We start from the raw sequence: 26,156 nt of genomic DNA on the forward strand, positions 1-26,156 counted from the left end.
ACTCTAGCAAGACTATTTCCAGAATAATGTCCCCCTTGAACTTAGATTTTTTTCGAGAAATTAGTATTTTTTACTCCATCTTCTTCATTCCTTATAGGATTTACTTTAAAATCCCACATTGTAATAATATGACAAGGTTGTATTAACATAATTTCCTCAGGGATCATCCTGGTCAGGATTTTTAGTGAGAGATTTTCTCTCATTTGAGAAATTTTGATGAGAGAAATTAGATTTTCTTGAGAGATTTAATTTTCATGATGGGCGAGGTTAAAAATATGGAAATTTCTAACTTTTTAAAAATCACTGTACATATAAACATTGTTTATCTAATGAGGATATAAGAAGATGTAGCTCTGTTTATTACAGTGATTTTTGTTTTCACTTTTTTAACACATCCTATGCCTTTTCTTTTGTGATTTTTTAAACATAATAAAATTCTAATTGTGAAAAATAAATATAACACCTTTATTCTGAAATATAAAAGAATTATACATGGATATCTACTACAACTATTATTTGCAGTCAATGTTCCTAATGGACAACACTGTACTGTACAGAAGTGATTGTTGAGATTTGAAGAATATTTTTATAACCTTTCATTTTGTTTTCTTTTTATGATTCTCTTCACACACCTCCCTCCATTAAAAAATATACCTGAACACATAATGACAAATATCTCCATATCCACAAATATAAACAATAACTAAAGTAATTTTTATTCATAAACATCATTTTTAGTGTTATAAAACACCTTTAAATAACACTCGGCTTCCTTTTAGAATTTTTTTTAATCACGACATCGCGAAAATATGTGACAAATGAATATTTGTCTGTTTTCCGCTGAAACATTCACAATTCTAGCTGTTGCTGATTGCAATTATATAAAATTAAATATTTTTGTTCAATAAAAGAACATTTATTATCGGCTATTTCATCAGGAATCGTAAAACAAAATTTTTAAATTTGTTCTTTACGGCAAAATTTACCGTGGTTGATGTGACATTTAGAAGACAATTTTTACCGGTAGATTTATTTTTGACATGTCCATTTTTATGTTTAGTCTGTGTCTAAATTTTTTTATTAAAATCAATTAAAAGTGTTTTGTGTAAATTCTCGACTTACAGATAGATAAAGGTTAGCCATCCTACCGTATTTCTGTACGGTGAATTTGCGGTCTCCGATCGGCAATTATTTAAGGCTAAATAATTCAAAGTGTTGGACTACTTTTTGGAGTTTTTTACACCGATTTCATTAATTAACAATTTGAAATTAAATTCTTGATGGGAATCGTGAATTTTTCATCATATTTTTGTGTAATTTGAGCATTCCTTAGATTGTTTTTAGACATTTTCCGGCTCAAATTGCCGTGCGAGATTTTCTCTCATTTCACAAATTTCTCTGAGATTTTGGTGATATTTTTGCGAGAAATCGCGGAAATCGCCCCCTAGAATGATCCCTGTTTCCTTACTAGGCAGGGAAACTTAACACATTACTGTGAAATAGACAAACTTAGAACTCAAAAGATTTAAGTTCATTCATGTCATTCATTCACTGGTAAAATTGAAATCAGAATGTTGCTGGGGTTCTTACCGGTAGGGGACTTATGGATTGCTTGCAATACTATGATAATTGCTTGTTTTATGATATTTTTAACTCATTTCACTGGCACATTTCAGCATTATAAAGAGGTGTATGACAGGTTGGAAATGGTTCACAAAAAGTGTTTCCCAGATGCACACCGCAGGAAATGGCAGATTGGAGATTGGACTGACGAAAACAGATCAGATGATCCTAATACTACAGTCAATTATACAGAAAAAATCTGTAGTGAGCTCATTTTTTTGCCCCCCATTTTAAATTGTTATTAGGTGGTCTGTATGTACTCCCACACTGTTAAGATCATGGTCACTGTTGTCCCTATTGATTTCAAAGGTCAATAGGCCAAAGGGCAAAGTCAACAGTGATACTTTGTAAATCCTTGTTCGATAATAACTGGTAAAAAGGTTTAGGTCATTTTTATGAATTTTCAGAATTTTGTGTCTGCTTGTTGTCTTTTGGACCGATAGAGATAAATTAAATGACTAATTGAGACTTATGAATTTATTGCAAAAATTATTTGTAAAATCAATGTAATTACTTTTAGAAGACTTCATAAATTGAAGATCTGTTAAATAAGCTAGAATATGTTATCAGGTACAGGTTACATATATTTTCATATCAGTTATTACACACACTATTGGACAAAGTATATCACCTTTCATTAGCAAATTGTCTATGAAATCAATTTTTCTCGGTTATATCTTTTGAGGATGTTGAAAATTGAAATTTGCATATACATGTAGGCATGTATTTCCATGCATCCTCTTTTTTCAGCTATCTTTCTATTTAAAGAATGCAAAGAAGTTTAAAATGTGTTATTAGAAATATTCAAACAACAGAGATATATGTGCATGTATTTAAATCAGATAAACTTAAAATTATATTAACCTATTTCATTGGTTACAATTTTTAAGTTCCTGGTAATAGGGTTGATCTAGTATATATAACTAATAACAGGTTGATCCGGTTGACTACGCAAAACGATTGATGTGCTGGTCAGAACAAGGTATACCGGAACTTGGTGATGAGTGTAGCCCAGGTGTTTGTTCCCAGGTGAAGAATGTTGTAAGCCATCCACAGTTCTCCGAGGAACCATTGAGAGTAAGTTGAATGACAAGTCGATTGTACATCTAAAGACAATTAGTGTTGTACTGATTTATCTTGTTTTTTTTTGATGTTCCAAGTTCTAGTTTGTACATTATGCACACTGCATAGAAAGCAGCATCAAGTGTACATATATTATACTTTCGAGTAATCATATTTGGTATTATTTTTATTCTAATATTACTATAAAAAAGACAAATAAGGGGGATCACTTATGCTATTTTTCAAATGGAGGTTGCCAATTTTCATGTCTGTATATCAATTTTATCCAATGGAGTGCACTTATAAAATGAACTGAACAGCATCATATATACATGTAGTTTCTAAGCAGTATTCGTTGGCAGAAAATCACTGTTGTTTTCTTTATTTTGTATTATGACAAAATCACAAGCCATGTTAGAATCATTTCTTTCTTTTTACATAAATGCTTATGTCATTAAATATAGCCAGCCAAAAATAATTAGTAAACATTTCAAACAATTGTCTTACAGGCATCTGAGATTATATGGCGAGACTCTGGTAGACTGGCGGCCAGTAACAGTGCTGTGGCAAGGACAGCTATTCTAGGTGTTCACCAATATGATACTCTAGGTCAGGTCATCAAAAATACGCTGGATATATGCAGGGTTACACATTATGATCCAAGGTAAGTAATAAGCTAGTTTACTTAAGCATGATGATTTTGCTGATGTAAGAGTTGCAGTAGTCCTATGACTGACTTGCAAAACCCAAAACAATTTTGCAAGAGGACAAATGGAATTTTCAATGGAACTTGTCTGTGAACAAGTGAATTTCTGATCAAGAAAAAATAACAAAATACTGTAATTCTATCCCTTAAGAAGGTCTCAAAGTTTTATTTTGAAATATATGTTTACTTTGTATAAATACACTTCCTGTGCCAATAATTTTACTGGTAGGTCTCTGGCTAGAAGCACCTGATATTGGGAGAGAAGCTCCCTGATTAGTCACGTGGAGGCAAAGGCTTTGTGTCAAAAGTTTTATCAAGAGACAAGAGCATTTAGTTGTGACTGTTAAGTTCTTTGACTTGAATCAGTAAAATATACACACATTTTGTTGTTAGATCAGGCATTTTTAGTATGACTGCATAAGTGCATCTACTTGGTTTCTCCATGTTTAATATTGGCTTTGAAAGGATAATAATTGGGACCTGATTTATTCTTGTTTAAATTTTGCTGAATTTTTCCAAAAACTGCTGATCGAAAGTCAAAACTTTACTTAGGGAAATCTGTTAGAAAGGACATTGTAGCCTCTCATCAACTTTTGCTGAAACATGTGTTCAACTTATTTAGTTTTAGATGAGAAGGTAAAAATTTCTGTCCAACTTATCTGTTGGCCACACCCCTGCTCAATTGACAGTTTGGCCACACCCCTGCTCAAGTGACAGTTTGAGCATCAAATGATGTGCAGATTGGCACCTTAGACCTGTATGCTTTCACCCAAAAAAATTTACTATTTGCAATATGTGGCAAAAAACTGTATTATTGCACATCTACCTTGACAACTGCATCAAGGAATCTATTCTTTATCTCTTATGTACATGTAGGTGTATTGTGTTGTGTTTGTACACTTCCGTGCACAAGAACAAAGTCCGCACTGAATGAGATTATAAGTTATGCCTCTGGTATAATGTATTCACATGTGCTATTAACGTTATTTGGCATTTTTATGCCCCAGGGAGGATATTAAAATCGCACCGTCTGTCTGCATACCCACTTCATTTGTGTCCAGGCTGTAACTTTGTCATACATATAAATACATTGAAATAGCTTGGCACAAATGTCTACCACATCAAGACAATGTGTAGCATCCAAGAACCACGCCCCTACCTCAAAGGTCAAAGTCACACTTACATTTTGAAGTTTCACATTATCACAAATGGAGTTAATCGTGTCCGGACTGTAACTTTGTCATGCATGAAAGGATTTCAAAATAACTAGGCATACTGTATTCCTAGAAAAGATTTTGCACGTTTTAAGTTAGCGCTTTTCGCAGTAGGCATGATTCCGTGAATCTTAATAGCCGCGAATATGTTACTTACAACAAATCCGCGAACATTTCTAGCTTCAACCAAATAAAAACATAAACGTGCAGAATATTTATTATAATCTACTTACACAAGAAACATATAAACACAGGTGCAATAGAAATGTGTAAAGAATTATGTATGTATGTCATAGATACCTGTTTGGTTCCTGAAAAAAGTTGTCAATTATTAGTAATTATCATGCTTATTGATGTTATTCGCTAGTCACGTCATATACAAAAGCATTTACAGTTTGCGTACATTGAATGACTTTGATTTTATTTGCTTGGAGTAGGTGTCATCCTTTGTTAAAAGTACAAAAGCGATCAATTGCTACATTGATAAACAGCTGTTATGTTGTTATAATGAAAGCGATGTACAGTGTGATTAATTACATAATTATCAACATTTTGAAGATAAAGTCAGTTATGATTCAAATGAGAATAAAAGCTATGGGTTTGACTTAATCTTACTTAATCACAGTGAGAAAGGTAAGGAATTAAGTAAAAAGTGTTCACGGAACAACCGTCCGTGTTCTAGTCAATAAATGAAAAGGTATCGAGTAACGACTTGTTAGGCGCGACTTGTTAAAAAAATAAAAGAATTAAAAGTACGCAACATGCAAGGTCATGCATCAAAAACGTAGCCTCTAAAAACTGTTATTTATGCTGTAGCGACTTAATATTTGCGTCTCCGCGAAGATGCTGACGTTGTGAAAAACGCAAAATATTATATCTGCAGACATTTCTAGGAATACAGTAAATGTCTACCAAGAATTAAGTTCCTACCTCAAAGGTTAAGGTCACATTACCATTTTGAAGTTCACTTTATCACAATTAGGGTCAAAAGGTACACACAATCGTGTCTGGGCTGTAACTTTGTCATGCATCAAAGGATTTTACTATAACTTGGCTCAAATGTCTACCGCATCAAGATGATGTGTCGTGTCCAAGAATCATGTCCCTTCCTCAAAGGTCAAGGACACACTAACATTTTAAAGTTTCACTTTATTACAATAAGAGTTTATAGGTTCACATATTTGTGTCTGGACTGTAACTTTGTCATGCATCAAAGGATTTATGACTAATTTAGCATAAATTTCTACCACATCAAGACGATGTGTCGCGTTCAAGAATCACATACCTACCTCAAAGGTCAAGGTCACACTACCATTTTGAAGTTCACTTTATCACAATTAGAGTTTATAGATACACACATTGGTGTCCGGACTGTAACTTTGTCATGCATTGAAGAATTTTAAAATAACTATGCATAAATGTCAACCACATTAAGACGACATGTCGTGTTCAAGACTTCTGTCCCTACCTTTAAGGTTAAGGTCACACTTATAGTTTGAAGGTACTCATTCTCTCCAGAAGAGTTTGAAAATACACATTCAAGTCCGAACTTTAACTTTGTCATGCATGGAGGGATTTTAAAGTAACTGGGACAAATGTCTACCACATCAAGACGATGTGTCGTGGCTAAGGCTCATGTCCCTCGGTTCATCCCCACTTACACAACAATCATGTCCAGACTGTTACTTTGTCCTGCATTTAGGGATTTTCAAATAACTATGCACAAATTTCTATCACTAGACAATATTGTGTGGTGTCCAAGAACCTTGTCCCTTTTTAAAGGTCAAGGTCAAACACATATATTCTGAACTGTTCATGCTATCACAATTAGAGATTATAGGTACACACATTTGTGTCAAGACAATAACTTTGTCATGCATGGAAGGATTTTAAAATAACATGGCACAAATGTCTACCACATCAAGATAACATGTTGTGTGTAAGACTTATGTTCCAACCTCCAAGGTCAAGGTCACACTAATAGTTTGAAGGTACTTATGCTCATAAGAAGAGTTTGAAGGTACACATTAGTTTCCAAATTGTAACATTGTCATGCATTGAATGATTTTAAAATAACTTGGCATAAATGTCTACCACATCAGGATTTTGTGTTGCATCCAAGACCCTTGTCCCAAGGTGTTAAATTTGCTATAAATAGCACTATATTTCACAAGAACAATATTAAGCAATTAGTTACTTTCATTCTTTTTTCTTTTCATAATACCTGCATGCTTAAGAAACCTTTTCGGGGCATTTGTCACATACGTGACAGATCTTGTTTTTTTCAAGTTCTACTTATACACATGGCTTGATGCTACATGTATAACACTAACACTAATAACCAAGACAAAAAGCCACAAGTCTGGCAACTTATATACTGGTCAGGGCTCGAGCTAGTGGGCGATTCGGGCGAAATAGTCGCCGAATTTCGTCTGACTTCGCCGACATCCTACATGAAAGCGAAGATGAAGTCGCCTGATTTTATTGATCCATTATTGAAAATTACCAACAATAACTGTGAATAACATGTTGTGTGTGTTTGCTTTGTTTACCCTCACCGCCGGATAAAGGGACTGTCATGCATCTCAATCAACGCGAAATGTCTTTAATCCGTTTGTTTACCAACATGTCATAAAAGTCTAATTAACAGACACTCGAGGAACAATTAGACTCCGCCCACGGCGAGATTACCGATACGTGCGAGAAACCAATCGTAATTCACGTTTGAATCGAGGCGACATTATTAAACCAATCATTAAATCGCTAACATACAACTACCCGTAACAATTATTTATGATGGACGGATCAAACGTCAATTAATTTTCACTATCGAATGATTGTCAGAATTAAGAGGACCGCACGACATATAACTGTAACGGTAATTTTAAATGAAAGTTATGATAACCTTTTTTGTCGACGAGTTAAATTTGATAAAATTGACGGCGTATTACACTGTATTTATTACAAATGAAGTTAAATTAAAGATCGTTTCTTTCGTTATGTACTTTCATTTTCTTTAAAACATAAGTGAATATGAATATAATGTCTGGCGCAAGCTTTTTAATAGTAAATCAGATGGGAATAACTGTTAATCCACCCATGATATGATCCATGATAGGAATCAACTATGGCTTTTTTATCTTCATTTAATGCAATGGTTGCATTACATGATACTCATTCTTATTACTTGTTTCAAACTACTTTTAAATTAAAATTGAATATTCTGTTGTAACAAAAATCCAATTCATTTAATAAGATATGTACAGTGAGTCAACATAATTGCGATAACATACAACAAACATCGATAAATGAATCTCCTCACTTCTCCCTAAAGTCTCCCCACTTCTCCCTTTAAGCCGCTGGAGGGAGAAGTGACTTCTCCCTAAATTTTGAACCTAGCTTGAGCCCTGCTGGTATTTTTTTTTTCTCAGTTATCTCATTTAAAGCACTTAGGAAATGGGTATGGTAAACAAATTTGCATCTGGAAATATATTGCCCTGCTTTTGAGGTGCTCTTGGTTCTTACGTTTTTCAATTTTTTCTGTTATTGTTACTTCTTTGTCAAAGGAGATTATATTATTTTCTGTTCTCAATATGCAACAGATTGAACATAAAGCATGTTTATCTCTATTGATCACTGTTAAGAATAATTTGATTATGCTCATTTCCTAATGAGCTGTTTCACCAGTGGCTGTAGTCTCTGAAATTTTACCATGATTCTAATGTCATGTTTAAATAAAGAACAGAAATGATGAAAATGTAATGAAATGAAAACAAAGAAAAGACATTGTGTATTTTAATAAGTTTCTGTTATTCAAAATCGGCAAGTAAAACACCAGTAAAACTAGAGAAAGAATTTCCCCAGATAGAACCATCTGGTGGAGAATTATGCACCACCCATACTTCATCACCAGCGTTGAGTTTGGTTACTACGGTAACTGAACCTTGGTCAAGATAACCTCCTGCCTGACCATTACCAGATAAGTTAATTAATGGTGCTCCATTTTTCTTTAATTGAGCATAAAATTTTTGATCATAATTTGTTGCCAAGGTGACTGAGAAAAGATAGAATCCAGGTTTTGGAGTAATGAAGAGTCCATGTTGATTATGGTAGCCATCTCCCTCATTTAACAGAACTCTGTCAAATCGAATGTTGTCATTGTCTCCAAGGTGATCAATATGATATGGAGTAAGCACAGCGTGAAATGCAACAAAGTTTGTAGCTGCCCTTTGTTTTGAATTGACAATATTGAGTCCTGTAATGAATGATAAAGTAAAAATGAGATTAAAGATATGATTACCTGAATTAAATTGATTATATAATTATATGAGTATTTGTTTAGTTCAGTGTAAGATCAGAATATATTTCACAGAGGGAGCACCAAAAGGTATATTTCATGTGTTGTGCAGCCACAAGTGAAATATGAACTTTTGGTGTTCATAAGGTGAAATATATTTCGATCTTACACTTTACTAAACAAAATAATTTTCTTTTTATTATATGCAAAGAAATGTTTAAAAAGACATTTAACCTGATATTAAATGAAAAACGTGCCAAATAATAATATAATGTGACATCATTTACGACGTCACGTCATTAAGTTGATTTCCAGTACTGTGCATGCTGGTATTTGACTAAAACAACGTGAGGGGCTTAAATTCAAAATAGTGAAAATTATCAAATTGATAAACATTGAAATTATCAGTTTTATATTTCACTGATATATTTCTATGAACCACTGAAAAGCAATTTGATCGGAAATCATTTTTGTGGCCAGAAAAGATGTGAAAAAATGTCTTGAGATCGAAGGTGTAAAAAGAAATCAAAGGACTTCGACTTATTTGTTGTAAATTTTACTAGATTTATTCTATTCAGACCACGTAAAAAACTTTGACACATCGAAAAAGCAACTTATAAAACTTCTACTCTTATAAAGGTTTTATAAGAAATATGTAGGGGGAAAAAATCATGATTTCATTTTACTTTGACACATCCAGAAAATCGACTTATCGAAGTTTGACTCATAGAAGTTCTACTGTAGATATGAATAAACTAAGAACTAGACCAACCTGCTTGTCTTGTTTTGTTGTCTTTTATTCTCTGTGAGGCCTTAGTTTCACCACCTTTTTCCTCAACAAAACTTATCAGAGAACCATGAAGACTATTTGTCTTAGACATGTCAGCATGACCCAGGGATATGTTCTTCTTGTTGTTATCCAAAGATGGCATTTTCAGATATTTACTGGAGAAACTAGCATCAGAAAGCTCTTTGCTGGCAGGAATTTCTTTAGTATCTTCCTGTTTTATATCTTTGTGATACTTGTTTTCTGTTTCATCATTAGATTGCTCTTGGAAGATGTTCTTGTAACTGGCAAATATTTTCTTTAACTTTGCTATTGTGACACCCATTCCATTCACAGTTGACTGTAAAACTGCAGTTTGGCGTGAACTTTCCTCGGAGATTGATTTTTGATTATCTAAGTCAGTCCTCAATGTTGCTATGGTTATTTCTTGATCTGTTAACTTTTGTAACAAGGTAGCATGTTCAGTTTGAAGGTTGTGATTGGTGGTAGACATGAGGTTCAGCTTTTCATTAGAGTTTTGAACTTGTCTCTCTAGTTGCTTTATCTGTAGTAAGTGATCCATATCTGAAATATTTAATGAGTAGACAGTATACAGTTTTAATCTTTGGGTGATGTTTCTCTTAATTGTCTTAAACCATGTAGAAATTCTTTTGTCAGAATCTTGTTCCTATTTCATATAACCATTCTTAAAATATTACTGTACCTAAAGGTTAGAATATATGTCCTAAATTGTAAACATTGTTTATGTTTTAATGTTGAGTGAGTTGATTTCATTTTATTGGTTAGTTTGAATTATTTCTTTTGTAGAAATAGAAATGCTGTTGGTAAAAGTGATAATTTTAAAAGCGTCTCTACAGCATATTATGCTATAAAAAATTTTCATTTATAAAAGTGTAATCTTTCTTCCTATTCTAACATGCTTGATTGATAGTAATATTATGCTGAACTAAATTCAAGTGTGATTAGTTCATTAATTTTCATAATATCATTAGAGCAATTGACATAATTATGATTACATATGACATTTTCCTGTTTCTTAATGAGATTTTTTTTTTAGACAGCCATAAAGATGAGTATTCATGCATATTGTGTTTTTTTTTAAATAAAATTGTTACAGGTAAATTACCTCTTGCTTCCACAGCTTTTATCCTTTCTACAAGTGTTGTAAAGTCATCTTGTCCAAAACAAACAGGCATTACTGCCAAGATGAGAACAAAAATACAAACTGATGTCATTTTGAAAATACAAATGTAATCAAGTTTCTGTTTTAATGAATTTCTGACATTAAACTTAAGGTAACATACAATACACTCTGCCTTTGGAATGAATTTGTGGAAACAAAAGACTTAAAGATAAGATTAAACTAAAAATGAAGAGGCCAAAACATACATTGACATGAATATAGGGCAATATGCTTATCTTATCAGTCATTGAATGTTGTTTAGTACAAGAATGTTGTATCAGCATATAAATGAACAAACAGTTTAATACAGATTCAACATTATTGTAAGAATAAGTCTGTCCGCATTAATAAATTTGTGTAACAATTGAATTTACTCAGCTTTTTATTATATTTAAGCATAGAGTGCTAAAAGGTGACCCTTTGAGAGTTATCAGGTTGAAAAGATCAGTCAGATCTTCTTGCCTGAAACTGCCTGGCTTAGAGCTTAGATATTTGTGGCATCATATTACATAGTGGTGTTCTTCAAAGTCATAATATCATGGCTCTAAGTTTAAAAAAAAATGCCTTGTTTAGTGAATTAAATTTTGCTCTGAAAGGATAATAATTGAGACCTAATTTATTCTTGTTTAAGATTTGCTTCCAAAAACTGCTGATCAAAAGTCATAACTTTACTGAAAGAAATCTTTTCACATTTTACAAAGAAAGGACATTGTAACCTCTAAACAACTTTTGCTAAAACATGTGTTCAACTTATTTAGTTTTAGATGAGAAAGTTAAGCTGTGGACAAGGTAAATTTCTGTCAAACTTGTCTGCTGGCATCAGAAACTTCCCACACCCCTGCTCAAGTGCCAGTTTGAGCATCAAATGATAATTGGCACCTTGAACCTGTATTTTATCACCAAAAAATAAAAGCTAAACTGAGTAATTGCACATTTACAGTTGCATCAAGGAAGCTATTCTTTATGTCTGTGTACATGTAGGTTTATTGTGTTGTGTTTGTACAATTCTGTGCTCAAGATAAAAATTCACACTGAATAAGGTTATTATGCCTCAGGTATTATACAACATGTAATAGAAAGAGCATCGAAACATGAGGCTATCTGATTTGTACGAGGGGGCATAGCCCCTGAGTATTAATCAGATTGCCCAGTGTTTTGATGTTCTTTCTCTTTTGAATCATAGTCAAAAATAAAAACACGCTCCCTGATGTCACAATATGAAACCCCAGAAAAAAAGTAACCAATGAAGGAGCATCTGAATATGATATTTCTATCGCTATCTCTTTCTCTATCATCACAATATGTAAATCCCAGACATAATGAACCAATCAATGGGCATGCTCTGGAGTGTGGGTAAATAATACATGCAGTCCAGTTAAAGCACTGTGCATGTACATGTATACGATTTACTTCCGACACATTTTCAACAGAAAGATCCCCAAACTATGATACAAATACAATTAACCTTATTTGGCAAGTTCTATTTTTCTCATTTTCTACTAGTACTCACGGCTTGATACTACATAATATTATATTAATAACACTTACTTTATACCAAGACAAAAAAAACACAAGTCTGGCAACTTATATAACTGTGGCATCTATTTTTTCTCAGTTATCTCCTTTAAAGCACTTAGGATATAAATACTAGTAGGTATGATAAACAAATTTGCTTCTGGAAATATATTGCCCTGCTTTTGAGGTGTTCTTTGTCTTTATATTTTTATTTGTTTGGGTCGTCAGACCAAACAAATAATGGTAGCAAAGTTTCAGAGTCTAATGCTGTTTATTGCAAATGCCTAAAGTAGTCCCCTAATTCAGGGGAGATCAAAGCGTAAAGATTGTCAAATGACAGGTGCATTAATTTTCAAGCAAAGTAGTTCCCGAATGGTCGAAGAATTCTAATATTGTTTCATACTTTATAGATATACATGCTTACAGTAAGCTCCATGATTATTTACATCTGTGTTAAACTATAGGTTTAGCGTAGAAATAATAAGAGTTACAAACCCTAATTTAGAATAATATGGTTTTCTTCAGGGTGATAATATATAACTTCATCGTGGCCGAGGGGTTTGCACGCTCGCTTATGAATCGAGAGGTCTGGAGTTCAAATCCCAGTTGAGGCATCTCATTTTTTTTTTTCAAGTCAAATAAACATTGAATTGACTATCAGTGTTGCAATTAGTGTTATAGCCAATTTACTAAAGTTAAAACACTAGAAAGCATTGGTGGCACTTAACAAAAACAAATTGATTTATAATCTCACAACCGTCACCTTTCTGACATTCTGAGACCCAAACAAATTCAGCGCCTTCTGTGCTTTGATTCAATTTTTTTCTGTTATTGTTACTTCTTTGTCAAAGGAGATTATATTATTTTCTGTTCTCAATATGCAACAGATTGAACATAAAGCATGTTCATCTCTATTGAAAAGAAAATGTCTTCACTGTTAAGAATAATTTGATTATGCTCATTTCTAAACAAGCTGTTTCACCAGTGGCTGTAGTCTCTGAAATTTTACCATGATTCTAATGTCATGTTTAAATAAAGAACAGAAATGATGAAAATGTAATAAAATGAAAACAAAGAAAAGACATTGTGTATTTTAATAAATTTCTGTTATTAAAAGTCAGCAAGTAAAACACCAGTAAAACTAGAGAAATAATTTCCAAAGATAGAACCATCTACTGGACCAGTATGCACCACCCATACTTCATCACCAGCGTTGAGTTTGGTTACTACGGTAACTGAACTTTGGTCAAGATAACCTCCTGCCTGACCATTACCAGATAAGTTAACTAATATTGCTCCATTTTTCCTTAATTCAGCAAAAAATGGTCCATCATAATTTGTTGCCAAAGTGACTGAGAAAAGATAGAATCCAGGTTTTGGAGTAATGAAGAGTCCATGTTGATTATGGTAGCCATCTCCCTCATTTAACAGAACTCTGTCAAATCGAATGTTGTCATTGTCTCCAAGGTGATCAATATGATATGGAGTAAGCACAGCGTGAAATGCAACAAAGTTTGTAGCTGCCCTTTGTTTTGAATTGACAATATTGAGTCCTGTAATGAATGATAAAGTAAAAATGAGATTAAAGATGATGATAACCTGAATTAAATTGATTATAAGTAGTGTCTATTCTGGTGCAAATCATAATGTATATGTAATTGTGTAATATTTTTAAAGATAATGTATGAATTTCTTTCGTGTATTTGAACATCATTCATAATACTCAACAAATTGAACAAAAATGCACTGAAACAAATATAACCTGCATGCCAACATATCCTAATGCTAATTATGTTAAATCATTTAAATTCAAGGGCATAAAATTTGTAAATTGACAACAAAAATTAATTTTGTGCGGTTGTAAATATGTGGAATACAATTGCAAGGTAAAAAAGTATTGGGCTGTAAATCTATGGATTTCAACTTTTAGTAATAATAACAAATGATTTTCCTACTTAAAGAGCCTTATTCAAAAAATCCCTAAAATTTGGGAACAAAAAATTTCTGTCCTATTGAATGGAATCTGATATGTAAACTATGTTAGAATGTTTATACAATCATGTAGTTATACATGTAATTAACATGGTCATCCCCTTCATTTTATGACTGGAAAAACATTATTATATATCATACCATTTTATCGGTTACAATATTTAACTCTGACTAACATAGAAATGATTAAAGTAGGAACTAGACCAACCTGCATGTCTTGTTTTGTTATCTTTTATTCTCTGTGAGGCCTTAGTGTCACCAACTTTTTCCCCAACAAAACCTAACAGGGAACCTAAATGACTACTTTTTTCAGATATGTCAGCATCCATTAAGGATATATTATTATTGTTATCCAAAGATGGCAGATTCAGATGTTGACTGGAGGAATTGAGTTTACTGGCAGGAATTTCTTTAGTATCTTCCTGTTTTATTTCTTTGTAAAACTTGTTTCCTGTTTTATCATTAGAGTGCTCTTGGAAACTGGCAAATATTCTCTTTAACTTCGCTATTGTGACACCCATTCCATTCACAGTTGACTGTAAAACTGCAGTTTGGCGTGAACTTTCCTTGGAGATTGATTTTTGATTATCTAAGTCAGTCCTCAATGTTGCTATGGTTATTTCTTGATCTGTCAACTTTTGTAACAAGGTAGCATGTTCAGTTTGAAGGTTGTGATTGGTGGCAGACATAAGGTTTAGCTTTTCATTAGAGTTTTGAACTTGCCACTCAAGTTGCTTTATCCGTAGTAAGTGATCCATATCTGAAATATTTAATGAGTAGACATACAGTTTTAATATTTGGGTGATGATTCTCTTAATTGTCTTATAAACCATGTAGAAATTCTTTCGTTAGAATCTCTTCCTATTTCATATAGCTGTTCTCAAAATATTACTGTACAACATTGTACATGTAATTATGTGTAAAAATGTCAGATTCAGACATAAAAATAAGAATATATGCCTGAAATTGTGAACATGGCTTTAGTTTAAATGTCTAATGTGTTATTTGATTGCTAAGTTTGGATTATTTATGTTGTAGAATTACAAATACTGTAGGTAAAAGAGATTATTTTAAAAGCATCTCTACAGCATATAATGCTATAAAAAATTTGCATCAATGAAAGTGTAACCTGCCTTCCTGTTCAACATGCTTGATTGGTAGATTGATTGGTAGTAATATTATGATGAACTAAAGTGAGATAGATTACATGTATGTAATTAATTTAACATTATTGGAGCAATGGGAGATCATAATATGATACATAATTATGACATTTTCATATTTCTTCATCTGACAAAAACATTTTTTAACAGTCATAAAGATGACTGTTAAAGCACATTCGATTGATTTTATGAATAAAATTGTTACAGGAAAATTACCTCTTGCTTCCACAGCTTTAATCCTTTCTACAAGTGTTGTAAAGTCATCTTGTCCAAAACAAACAGGCATCTTTTGGCATACATAGAGGTGTTCTTCAGAGTTATAATATCATGGCTCTGAATTTAAAAAAAATTCCCTTCTTACTGTATTTTTTGTTACTTCCACTTTTGTGGAGCATTTTGTTTAGAAATCTTTCCTGAAACAAAAAGGACCTCTAACAGTTATATAAATAATACTGTTTGTTCCCCCTCTAGAGGGTCACTTTGTTCATATATTTAGTATAAGAAACTAAAAAATTTCTTAAAACTACAAGATTTACAGATTAGATAGTTGATAACTTGATATATAACATTATCTAATTGGTCTTCTGTAAAGTGTAAAGTTATGAATGAGGTAAGAAGTTACAAGGACTAGAGATTTAATATTTGTAATGTAACATTGTCTAGTGATCAACTTCAAGGTACATGTATATTAATCATGGCTATGGGGATAAAAAAAGACACCCGACAGCCCTAATTTTTAATGCTTTTAAATTTAAGCAAGTTATTTGATGTCTTTATTTTGTTAATTTTGCTGTTCAAGTTTTTAACTATTATTACATTTTATGTATATGACAGATGTGAGGCGTCATGTGTTGCAGTGACAACAACAATAGCTCTGATGTTGCAGAAAAATGAACGTCACATGAAGAGAAGTGGCAAATACGACATAGAATCTGTGATAGATGAATCTTATATGTTTGCTTCTAGATTGTTGAAGTCAGATAAAGATGTAAGTTTCTGAAGTTTACTTTTTAAATTTAGGAGCATCTGTGGCAGGTGGTTAAGGTCGTTGACTTCAAACCACTTGTCCCTAACCGCTGTGGGTTCGATTTGCGACAAGGAATTTTGATTCTTTCATGTGAGGAAGCTATCCAACTAGCTTATGTAATGTTCAACATAAGTGCCTGTTTGTGTCTGAAATATTGCATGGAGGGGCACCTGAGGTTTTCCTCCACCAGTAAAGCTGGATAGTTGCCATATGACCTATACTGTGTTGATGTTACATAAAACTTGAACAAAGAAACAAACTGCTAAATATTATTGGTATTGTTTGAATATCGATTGCACCAGGGATTGTAAGACAAGGGTTAAAAGGTCAAGGACGTTTTAAAGGGGAAAAAATCTTATGGAAGTAAGATGGAAGGTGATGAAATTATGAGCAAGATGAAATTTTTTGTTAACGAAAAATGAATACAATCTTGTATACCATTGTACTTAAAAGTTATTTTCATAGAAAAAAATTATGATTAAAGATTAATAAACTAGGCCCAAATCTTTTCATAGTTTTCCTCACTGATATTTTAATATTTGTTTAAGATGAAAGAGTTAAAGGCGTACCTGTATTGCACATCTTTGAAGGATTTACGTCTGGACGAGCCTGGACGCTCTAACTTCACATATAAAGCATTAGGTGCTGGGTTCTGGGCGCTCAAACAGAAAGACTTTAGACGGGCTATACAAGATATTGTTCATGAGGTAAGCAAAAATCAAAAAACAAAGAAACTGGCAATCAAATATTCTTTTCTTTTTCTTAAAAAAAAACAAAACAAAACTACTAAACTGAGAAGCAAAAAGTTTGTCCTAAAAGTCATACTAGTATATTTACATTACGACTTACAGGTACTGAATCTTTGTAATTCATGTACAGTTCTTGAAGAACTTATATAACTTTGAAGAAAATTAAAATTTATGAAGCTAATGAGGAATAATAAGCATTTATGAATCTTGTGTTTAGATTTCAGACTTTTAATGCTTATAAATGCTAACAGAGATAAATTGCTGGAGCTATTGAATCTTTATCAAAGTCTTTAGAAATTAGTATTGCTTTTGATTTGTCATATTCTTACCTTAACCCTGGTGAAGGTGAAAGTGATTAGTCTTTGCCACCAGTATAGAGCCAGGCCAGCCTGCACATCCTACAGTCTGACCAGGCTCTATAAACTTCGAATTATCACCTTGATATCCCCTAAAATTAATAATGGACTGTTCCAAAATGGAAATTGTAAAAGTCCATTAAGAAATTCAGCAGGTTAAGGGTTAAAAACTTAAAGGACAACTTTATTGGATGTGTGCATTACAGACTGCAAAAATTATATAATTGTAATTGATCTGTTTTACTATAAATGATCAGGCAAAACTCAAACCATTGATTGAATGTGACATCTTAAGAAAATGATTATAAAAAAGGTGTTAAACTGTAAAACTTAAACTTTTTCCATTGGTTATTCAACAAACCTATCCTTTGAAGTTTAAACTTCCATTGAAAATTTTAAGGCAAAAATTATTATGTCACTAGTGATCTAGAGTCAGATTACCCTTAAATGGAACCATGAACTGGATTAGGACAGGTGGCATATATGTGTCATTATATTAAATAGAATTTTTAAGGGAAGTATAACTATAGTTTATTTTTGACTACATCTACCAGGGAGGTGATGCTGATGCCAATGCTGCTGTAGCAGGTGCCCTCCTGGGCTGTAAACTTGGACTTGATGCTGTACCCAAATCATGGATGGAGCCCTTAAAACATAGGGTCTGGTTAGATGACATCATAGATAGGTATATTGTTGATGATATCCCTTATTTCTTGATTGCAAATGTTAGAAGAAGGCAATATGAGGAGAATTGAAAATTTGCATCTTGGCATATTATTTCAGCAATATAATCAGTTTGATAACTTAATTGCTTTAGGATTTTTTGTGTCGCCTCTTCATATAGGGATCACTTCTCCGTCGTCTGTCCATGCGTCTGTCTGTCCTTCACAAAACTTGTCCGGACTACTCCTCATAAACTACTGGTGCAGTTTCATCCAAACTTTACAGGAATGATCAGTACCAAGTCTAGTTGTGCATATTGTCAGCATTTTCCGGTCCAATGATTTTTGTCAGAGTTATGGCCCTTTAATAATTTTTATTTTTAACCAGGTTTTCAATTTTGAAAATCCTGGTTATTAGATTGGGGTATGGCGGGCGGATGGGCGGATGGGCGGATGGGCGGCTGGGCGGATGGGCGGATGGGCGTCAAACGAAATTGTGTCCGCTCTGTAACTCTTCAACCCTTTGAAGAATTTTGATGAAACTTCAGACAAATGTTTACCACATCAAGATGACGTGCAGAACGCATGTTCCGCATGGCTGGCTCCAAGGTCAAGGTCACAGTGACATTAACATTGAAAATCCTGTCCGCTCTGTAACTCTTCAACCCTTTGAAGAATTTTGATGAAACTTCAGACAAATGTTTACCACATCAAGATGACGTGCAGAACGCATGTTCCGCATGGCTGGCTCCAAGGTCAAGGTCACAGTGACATTGGGCGGATGGGCGGGCGGGCGTCAAACGAAATTGTGTCCGCTCTGTAACTCTTCAACCCTTTGAAGAATTTTGATGAAACTTCAGACAAATGTTTACCACATCAAGATGACGTGCAGAACGCATGTTCCGCATGGCTGGCTCCAAGGTCAAGGTCACAGTGACATTAACATTGAAAATCCTGTCCGCTCTGTAACTCTTCAACCCTTTGAAGAATTTTGATGAAACTTCAGACAAATGTTTACCACATCAAGATGACGTGCAGAACGCATGTTCCGCATGGCTGGCTCCAAGGTCAAGGTCACAGTGACATTAACATTGAAAATCCTGTCCGCTCTGTAACTCTTCAACCCTTTGAAGAATTTTGATGAAACTTCAGACAAATGTTTACCACATCAAGATGACGTGCAGAACGCATGTTCCGCATGGCTGGCTCCAAGGTCAAGGTCACAGTGACATTGGGCGGATGGGCGGGCGGGCGTCAAACGAAATTGTGTCCGCTCTGTAACTCTTCAACCCTTTGAAGAATTTTGATGAAACTTCAGACAAATGTTTACCACATCAAGATGACGTGCAGAACGCATGTTCCGCATGGCTGGCTCCAAGGTCAAGGTCACAGTGACATTAACATTGAAAATCCTGTCCGCTCTGTAACTCTTCAACCCTTTGAAGAATTTTGATGAAACTTCAGACAAATGTTTACCACATCAAGATGACGTGCAGAACGCATGTTCCGCATGGCTGGCTCCAAGGTCAAGGTCACAGTGACATTAACATTGAAAATCCTGTCCGCTCTGTAACTCTTCAACCCTTTGAAGAATTTTGATGAAACTTCAGACAAATGTTTACCACATCAAGATGACGTGCAGAAAGCATGTTCCGCATGGCTGGCTCCAAGGTCAAGGTCACAGTGACATTAACATTGAAAATCCTGTTTACATGATTTTAACTTGATTTGGCAGTCAAAGGTCATATCATCTTTGGAGGTAATTTAAAAAAGATATGATATATTATTTCATGTCTACTTTGTAACTTGTTTTTCATTATACAGAATTATCAATATAATTATAGTGAACAAATTCTTCTGTGCTGAACTCGTCCTACATTTCTCAACGGATTTTGTTCAAACTTTCACAGAAGCTTTGTCATCAAGCACCCTGGCACATATTGTCGGGGTTTTGTGATTGGATAGTTTTTGACCTAATTATGGCCCTTTGTTTTTTTCCTTATACATAATATTATAGTGAACACTTCTTCAGTGGCAATTCCTCCTACATTATTCATGTTTTACATTGCACATAGTTACATTGTTTGTTGCTTGTATTTGTATTTCAAATACAACATATTTATCTACAATGGTGATAATTGAAAACCTGGTTTCATGGCATTGCCATGTTTCTTGTTAAAGTTTGTCCGGACTACTTCTCTTATACCACTAATGCAATTTCAATGAAACTTTACAGGATTGATCTGTAGCTTTAGTCCTTGCGCATATAGGACGGGTTTTCCGGTTGAATGATTTTTGGCTGAGTTTTGGCCCTTTGATAAAAAGGTGTTTTTTTCTGTGTGTTGCCAGATACACAAAAGCTTGTCCGGACTACTCCTCATAAACTACTGGTGCAATTTCATCCAAACTTTACAGGAATGATCAGTACCAAGTCTAGTTGTGACCTGTCCGTCTGTCTGTCCGTCTGTCACAAAACTTGTCCCAACATGAAATTGACCATCATGAGGCGACACATGTGATCACTGATCGCTCTTGTCTAACTGTGATATACTTTTATATCTTGACTTTTCTGAAGAACCAATTAAGTATTATGATCACTTGATTTTATATACTTCAGTCCAATTATCAAAATTTGACATGTTTTATTAATCTGAGGAAGCTATCTAATTTATTAATTGACAGAAAATATAATATCTATAAATAGATCATTTTTTCAGTATTTAGTAACAATTACTGACTTTGTATTTTATAGTAAATGTATATCTTTTTATTGTTGTAAAATTTGGAACCTGATGACAATATTGTTGTTAAGTAATGGAGATAATTAAATAAATATGTATGGAATGTGTTGATCTCTTCATTTATATTTTTTATGTAACACAATGATTTCATTTTCTGCTCAGATATTTGATTGCTTCTGAAATACAAAATAGTCAAAACTGTCTAAAGCAGCCAGCAAAGGGATGCATTTATTTTGACTGCATAAGACAGGTGGCTGCTGAATGGAGGGTCAAGTTTTTATCAAAATATATTATGTATTTCTTATAAAATAAATCTAATTTTATTATAAATAAAGCAATCTAGGGTGTCACAAAGAGGTCATTTACGCCAGGTGACAGCTTTTCAGAGGTGACCATTAGTACAGTTTCAAATGATTTTACTTAACCAGCTGCTTGTTATGGTCTTTACTTGACCATTCCATGTGGGAAAATAGCTTTTAGAACATTTTGATAAGTATATGAATCTTTACTTCTGTCATTTATTTCAGATATTTTGATATGACGGAAAGAAAGAAAAGACAAAAGGAGACAGTTGTTTAAATGATGTAGATATGATTAGAGGAAACTTTTGAAAAAATCATACAAGCAAACCTTTGATTTTAAAGCTGTGTTTAAGTATACAAAATGTTGATCATTACTTACTAAAATTACGCTTTTTGAAAATGATTTTTTTTCCACCAGTATATATGAGATTTTTATGGAAATATTTCATGCATGTATATGACTTTGTCTATATATTGCAAAAATTGATGTAACTTTGTCCATTTATTTCAAAATTTGGTGTGACTTTGTCCATATATTTCAAAAACTGGTAGGACTTTGTCCATATATTTCAAAAATTGGTAGGACTAAATTGTCTATATTTTGCAAAAATTAGTGACTTTGTCCATATATTGCAAAAATTAGTGTGACTTTGTCCATATTTTGCAAAAATCGATGTGACTTTGTCCATATATTGCAAAAATTAGTGTGACTTTGTCTATATTTTGCAAAAATTAATGTTAAATATAAAACATTTCTGTTCTAACCCTAAACCTACTAGAAGAGAAAGTGTCTATTCTTTACCAGCAGTATAGTGCAAGGCAAGCATGCTTATCCTTACAGTCTGACCAGGCTCTATACTGTTGGTAGCTCAATTTTTCGAAATCATTTAAATGGACTGTCCCATATTTAAAGCTGGGTAAATGCATAATATCAATTAATTACATTACATTATACTATTTTGAATCGTAGAAAAGATCTACATGTATGTAACGGGTGCAAAATTTTACAACATGTTCACTAAAAACACAAGATGTATTATATATCTATAGGATAAAGTGAATTCTATCTGATACAATTATATCGACTGTTGTAATACTGCAATTTTTTATTGTTATTTTCATTATGTTATTGTGACATTTATATAGTTTTATAATTATATATGCATGGCCACAGTCCATTTTTGACAAGATATTCCTGTATTTGACAGCATTCAGTGTTTGATTCTTTTTCTTGCAGGTAACATAAAATCATATTTTGGAAAATGTTTACAAAAACTGATACACTTTCATTTAGGGCATTTTTAGTTTGACTTTTCGATAAGAATAAGTAGAACTATTGTAGTCACCCGAGCGTCGGCGTCTGCGTAACCACTTATGTTAAAGTTTTTGTAATACCTCAAATATATTCAAAGTCCATTGACATATGGCTTTGAAACAAGTTGAAATATATACTCTTCTTTGAGAGCATAACATGACTCTCTCCACAGCCTATAACTGTAATATGGATTTAAAGAAAAAATTTGCCCTTTTGTTTACTTAGAAAATTTTACATTATCAAGACTTTTTTACTATCAAGCATTAAGAATAGTCGAGCGTTGCTGTCCTACAGACAGCTCTTGTTCTTCCTGTAAGCATATGATGTTACAACTTTATGTAATGAGATCTTCCTAAGGATGCAGTGCATTCACAAATGTAGGGTGGGAATGACATCATCATGTCTTACACGACTGTTGTAAAATGAGTTTTTCTAACTTTGATGAAAACAGTAGAAAATTCTGTCTGATATGCAATAGCAAATAATAAACTTTTATAATTTAGTACAGTTATCATTTATATAAGAATTATTTTTTGATGTTGACATTCCAGATGTTATAACTGTTGTGTAGATATTGTTTGTTCTTGTACATACATGTATATTTTGGTGTTTTATTTTTATGCCACCGCAGCATCTGCGATGCGGTGGCATATAGCGATTCACCTGTGTGTGTGTGTGTTTGTTTGTGTGTGTGTGTGTGTGTGTGTGTGTTATATAGATTATATAGTGAACTTAAAAAATCTTCTTGTGAAAAACCAGTAGTCCAATTTCAACCAAACTTGGCAGGATTGATCCTTGGGTGAAGGGCTTCCAAAGTTGTTCAAAGAATTTCATTCCATGCAGAAATCTGGTTGCCATGGCAACCAAAAGGAATTATAGGAACAAATTAAAAAAATCTTCTTGTAAAGACCCAAAAGGCATAAGGCATTGTCTGGTAGACCTCTACCAAGATTGTTCAAATTATAGCCCTGGGGTCAAAATCGGCCCCGCCCCGGGGTCATTGATTTTCACTATATGTACATATAGTAAAAACTTAAAATACCTTATTGTAAAGACCCAAATAGCCTAGAGCTTAGATATTTTGCATAAGGCATTGTCTGGTAGACCTCTACCAACATTGTTCAAATTATAGCCCTGGGGTCAAAATAGGCCCCGCCCCGGGTCATTGTTATATAGATTATATAGTGAACGTAAAAAATCTTCTTGTGAAAAACCAATAGTCCAATTTCAACCAAACTTGGCAGGATTGATCCTTGGGTGAAGGGCTTCCAAAGTTGTTCAAAGAATTTCATTCCATGCAGAAATCTGGTTGCCATGGCAACCAAAGGAATTATAAGAATAAATTTAAAAAATCTTCTTGTAAAGACCCAAAAGGCCTAGAGCTTAGATATTTTGCATAAGGCATTGTCTGGTAGACCTCTACCAAGATTGTTCAAATTATAGCCCTGGGGTCAAAATCGGCCCTGCCCCGGGGTCATTGATTTTCACTATATGTACATATAGTAAAAGCTTAAAATACCTTATTGTAAAGACCCAAATAGCCTAGAGCTTAGATATTTTGCATAAGGCATTGCCTGGTAGACCTCTACCAAGATTGTTCAAATTATAGCCCTAGGGTCAAAATCGGCCCCGCCCCGGGGGTCATTGATTTTCACTATATGTACATATAGTAAAAACTTTAAATACCTACTTGTAAAGACCCAAAAGGCCTAGAGCATAAGGCATTGTGTTGTAGACCTCTACCCAGATTGTTCAAATTATAGCCCTAGGGTCAAAATCGGCCCTGCCCCGGGGGTCATTTGTTTTCGTTATATGTATATAGTAAAAACTTTAAAAAAAATTCTTCTAGCAATTGACAAATGCTAGAGGTTAGATATTTTGCATGAAACATTGTGTAGTGAACCTCTAGCAAGATTGTTCAAATTATAGCCCTGGGGTCAAAATTGCCCCCGCCCCGGGGGTCATTGATTTTCAATATATACATATAGTAAAAAATAAAAAAATCTTATTGTCTGTAGGTACAAGGTACAAGGCTTCAAAAACTTAAAATACCTTCTTGTAAATGCCCAAAAGGCCTAGAGCTTAGGTATTAATGCGGTGGCATAGCATTTTTCTCAAATGCAATCTTGTTTATAACTATTGTTTACATTGTTAATTTCTCTGCATGTATTTGTTATGACTGTAGGAATATAAACTATCATATATACCACTGTTGTTACACAGCCATTGATTGGTTGATTGTTTGTGAAGAGAGCCATGTTCAAAAAGTAGATTTTTTGATTTTGAAAAAAAAATGTAATACAATTTTGAAGTATCATTGATTGTTAAGAGTTTCATCATCATATAGGGTTAAATTAACATAGAGGTAAACATGCACTAATACTTCCTGTTATTGATTATTTGGGCTTATTTCAAGTAATTATTTTTAAGGCTTAAATGAGAATGGAATGGTATTAAGTTTAGTAACTTAAGTTTCAAAGAGTACCTTTAAACTTTTACACATCTTTACACTTAAGTTTTAACAAAAATTATAGATTCAAGATTTGGTGGTGTTCAAACTTTTTCCATTTTATAAACTATTTCCATTTTATACTGTATACTATTTAATACTAATATACTATTTTTAAATGTATTTTGTTTGTTTATTCTATCGTTTACTGGTCAGTTTATCATATATTGACCTGGAAGTAAGAAATGTTTCTTTATACTTATATAATTCTAGTACATAACACATGTATGATATTTTTGTTAATTTACTGGATTTTCACTTGTTAATGATTTTGTTCTATTTACTTGTAAATTTACTCATAATCCAGATTAAATGTTTATGTCACTTGCAATTATTCTAAATATTAAAATAACTCTATCAGTTTTATCTAGATGTATGAATATGTATTTTTCTATCTGTTTAATTACTCTAGAATATTGCTAAATTGATCGCAGACCATTAATGGCATTGTTTCATTGTAGACCAATATTAACATTATATATTATACTAATATTAGCATTGTTTATATAACAATATTTGCATTTTTTCACTGCATACCAATAATGGTGTTGCTATCATTGCCAACCAATATTGGTGTTGCATACAAAGAATACAAATATTGGCTGTGCATATGTTGAGGTGGACAAATATTGGCTTTGCATATATTAAAATGACATTATGCTCATTTTTTCATTGTCAAATTGACTATGTATTTCAATAAACTAGTCATTATAATAGTGATTGACCAACACATAGTTTATGAAAATGTTTAGGGTAAAAAATAAATCTACCTAAATACATGTATATAAAAAGACTGCCCCACTCTTTTTATAAACTGAAAGTTACAGATACATTCCAACGGATAATTACACACATTTCACAGGGCCTAGTGAGTTATTTATCTTTCATGTGAAGTAAATTATAAAATTAAAAGCAATTATGAGAAAATGATATTTTATTTTGACTTTCACCTG

At 33.1% G+C, this 26,156-nt stretch overlaps 2 protein-coding genes and 1 pseudogene across 2 annotated transcripts; 1 reads left to right on the plus strand and 2 right to left on the minus strand.

Moving 5' to 3' along the window:
- The window catches only part of LOC132716091 (uncharacterized), a 45,270-nt pseudogene extending 23,569 nt beyond the window's left edge, over positions 1 to 21,701 (plus strand).
- Positions 8,388 to 11,026, minus strand: LOC132716092 (uncharacterized). Its single transcript, XM_060699263.1, has 3 exons — positions 10,816 to 11,026; positions 9,675 to 10,253; positions 8,388 to 8,860 (listed from the first exon to the last, which is right to left on the minus strand). Exons 1-3 carry the CDS (start codon positions 10,922 to 10,924, stop codon positions 8,415 to 8,417), a joined length of 1,134 nt encoding a protein of 377 aa, XP_060555246.1. The 5' UTR covers positions 10,925 to 11,026; the 3' UTR covers positions 8,388 to 8,414.
- On the minus strand, positions 13,468 to 15,136 carry LOC132716093 (multimerin-2-like). Its single transcript, XM_060699264.1, has 2 exons — positions 14,588 to 15,136; positions 13,468 to 13,940 (listed from the first exon to the last, which is right to left on the minus strand). The coding sequence occupies exons 1-2, from the start codon at positions 15,066 to 15,068 to the stop codon at positions 13,498 to 13,500; spliced, it is 924 nt and encodes a 307-aa protein (XP_060555247.1). The 5' UTR covers positions 15,069 to 15,136; the 3' UTR covers positions 13,468 to 13,497.
- Positions 21,702 to 26,156: the final 4,455 nt, after the last annotated feature.

The sequence above is a fragment of the Ruditapes philippinarum genome, unplaced genomic scaffold (assembly GCF_026571515.1).
Source record: "Ruditapes philippinarum isolate M1 unplaced genomic scaffold, ASM2657151v2 ctg579_1_1_1_1, whole genome shotgun sequence".
In the NCBI taxonomy this organism is placed as follows: domain Eukaryota; kingdom Metazoa; phylum Mollusca; class Bivalvia; order Venerida; family Veneridae; genus Ruditapes; species Ruditapes philippinarum.